Source organism: Nematolebias whitei, chromosome 16 (genome assembly GCF_014905685.2).
Source record: "Nematolebias whitei isolate Nwh7 chromosome 16, NemWhi1, whole genome shotgun sequence".
Taxonomy (NCBI): domain Eukaryota; kingdom Metazoa; phylum Chordata; class Actinopteri; order Cyprinodontiformes; family Rivulidae; genus Nematolebias; species Nematolebias whitei.
The window spans coordinates 2,052,291-2,053,403 of record NC_056513.1 but is presented as its reverse complement, the minus strand read 5'-3'; the positions used below and the strand labels follow the sequence as shown (position 1 = coordinate 2,053,403).

Below are 1,113 nucleotides of genomic sequence, written 5' to 3'. Positions count from 1 at the left end.
TTTTCCTGCTCACCCACGCCCTGCTCTGTTAACCATTAGCCTCCTGCGTCTCGTCATGGATCCAGACTGCTGGAGTAAAGGACGAGTCCACTGAAGACACGAACGCTCCGATTCCTTCAGCTGCTCGTGCGCTGAAGCTCGATGGGTGCTCTTTGTGGAAACAGTCAAAATGGAGAGTCCACACCTGAGAGACATTCCTTTCAGGTGAACGGAGACGCTTCATGAATCAGTGTTTGGATCGTCACCAGCACCGTCTGGAAGCTGGCGTGTGTGATGTCAGACGTCTCAGACGGTCTTACTCATTCAGATACTCGGTGAACTCGTGGGCTCAAATGTGCCACGACGTGCGCTCACACCTGCACATTCCTCAACTTGGGTTTGGCTCTGAGAGTGTGCAGAACATCAGGCCTGCTGCTGGACACGGCCTCCAGAGAAGGTCTCGTTGTCTTTGGGTTCGTCCAGAACTTCACGAGGAAAACAAAGAACGCACGTTTCCTGCCAGAGATCATCTTTTGTTGATTCTCATTTCACTCTGACCTTTAAATGCATTTCAAGTGATATTTGAGTTAAAATGGTTACGTCTGCCATCTTGAACAGGGTTGACTGTGATCTGTCATCAGTTGTTGATGTGCGTCCAGTTATTATTAGTGAAGGATTTAGTCAAATCCATCTTGTGGGTCACAGAATATTTAACCAGACACACAACGGCACAAAGGAAACCGTTGTTGCGAGTCACCGTCAGCGGTGTGTTGATGTGTATTTGTCCTGGCACATTTCAACAATAAAACATGAAACTTTAGCTGCACTAATCAATAACTCGACACCAAAACAACACAAAGATGCACCATGACGAGCCGAAGAGAAGCAGCCAGTGTCTGAAACCGAGGAGGAAGAGGTTAACATTTATATTCTGTTTATATCTAGAAAATGAATCTGACCCCACAGAAACACTGACACTTATACAGTATATGTTTTAGCTCTTTCTGTGTTTTAGTTTAAGTCAGATGTGACTGTGACTCACCGGTCGTGAACTAAAATACATTTTTCTTTGACAAACTAGACAATGTCTCAATTTTTGTTTCCCATCAAAGCCTCAGTCGAGAATTTTTTTTT

The 1,113-nt window shown here is 45.0% G+C and overlaps 2 protein-coding genes across 2 annotated transcripts in view; one reads left to right on the top strand and one right to left on the bottom strand.

Annotated features, from left to right (window-relative positions):
• Positions 1 to 1,113, top strand: part of coro2aa (coronin 2Aa) — a 16,124-nt gene that overhangs the window by 1,729 nt on the left and 13,282 nt on the right. The window lies entirely within an intron of this gene.
• pkd2 (polycystic kidney disease 2) overlaps positions 1 to 1,113 on the bottom strand; it is a gene marked incomplete in the record, with an annotated part of 21,834 nt that overhangs the window by 20,534 nt on the left and 187 nt on the right. Inside the window, 1 exon segment of the mRNA XM_037690423.1 lies at positions 355 to 464. Within this exon segment, the coding sequence (XP_037546351.1) occupies positions 355 to 464 (110 nt within the window).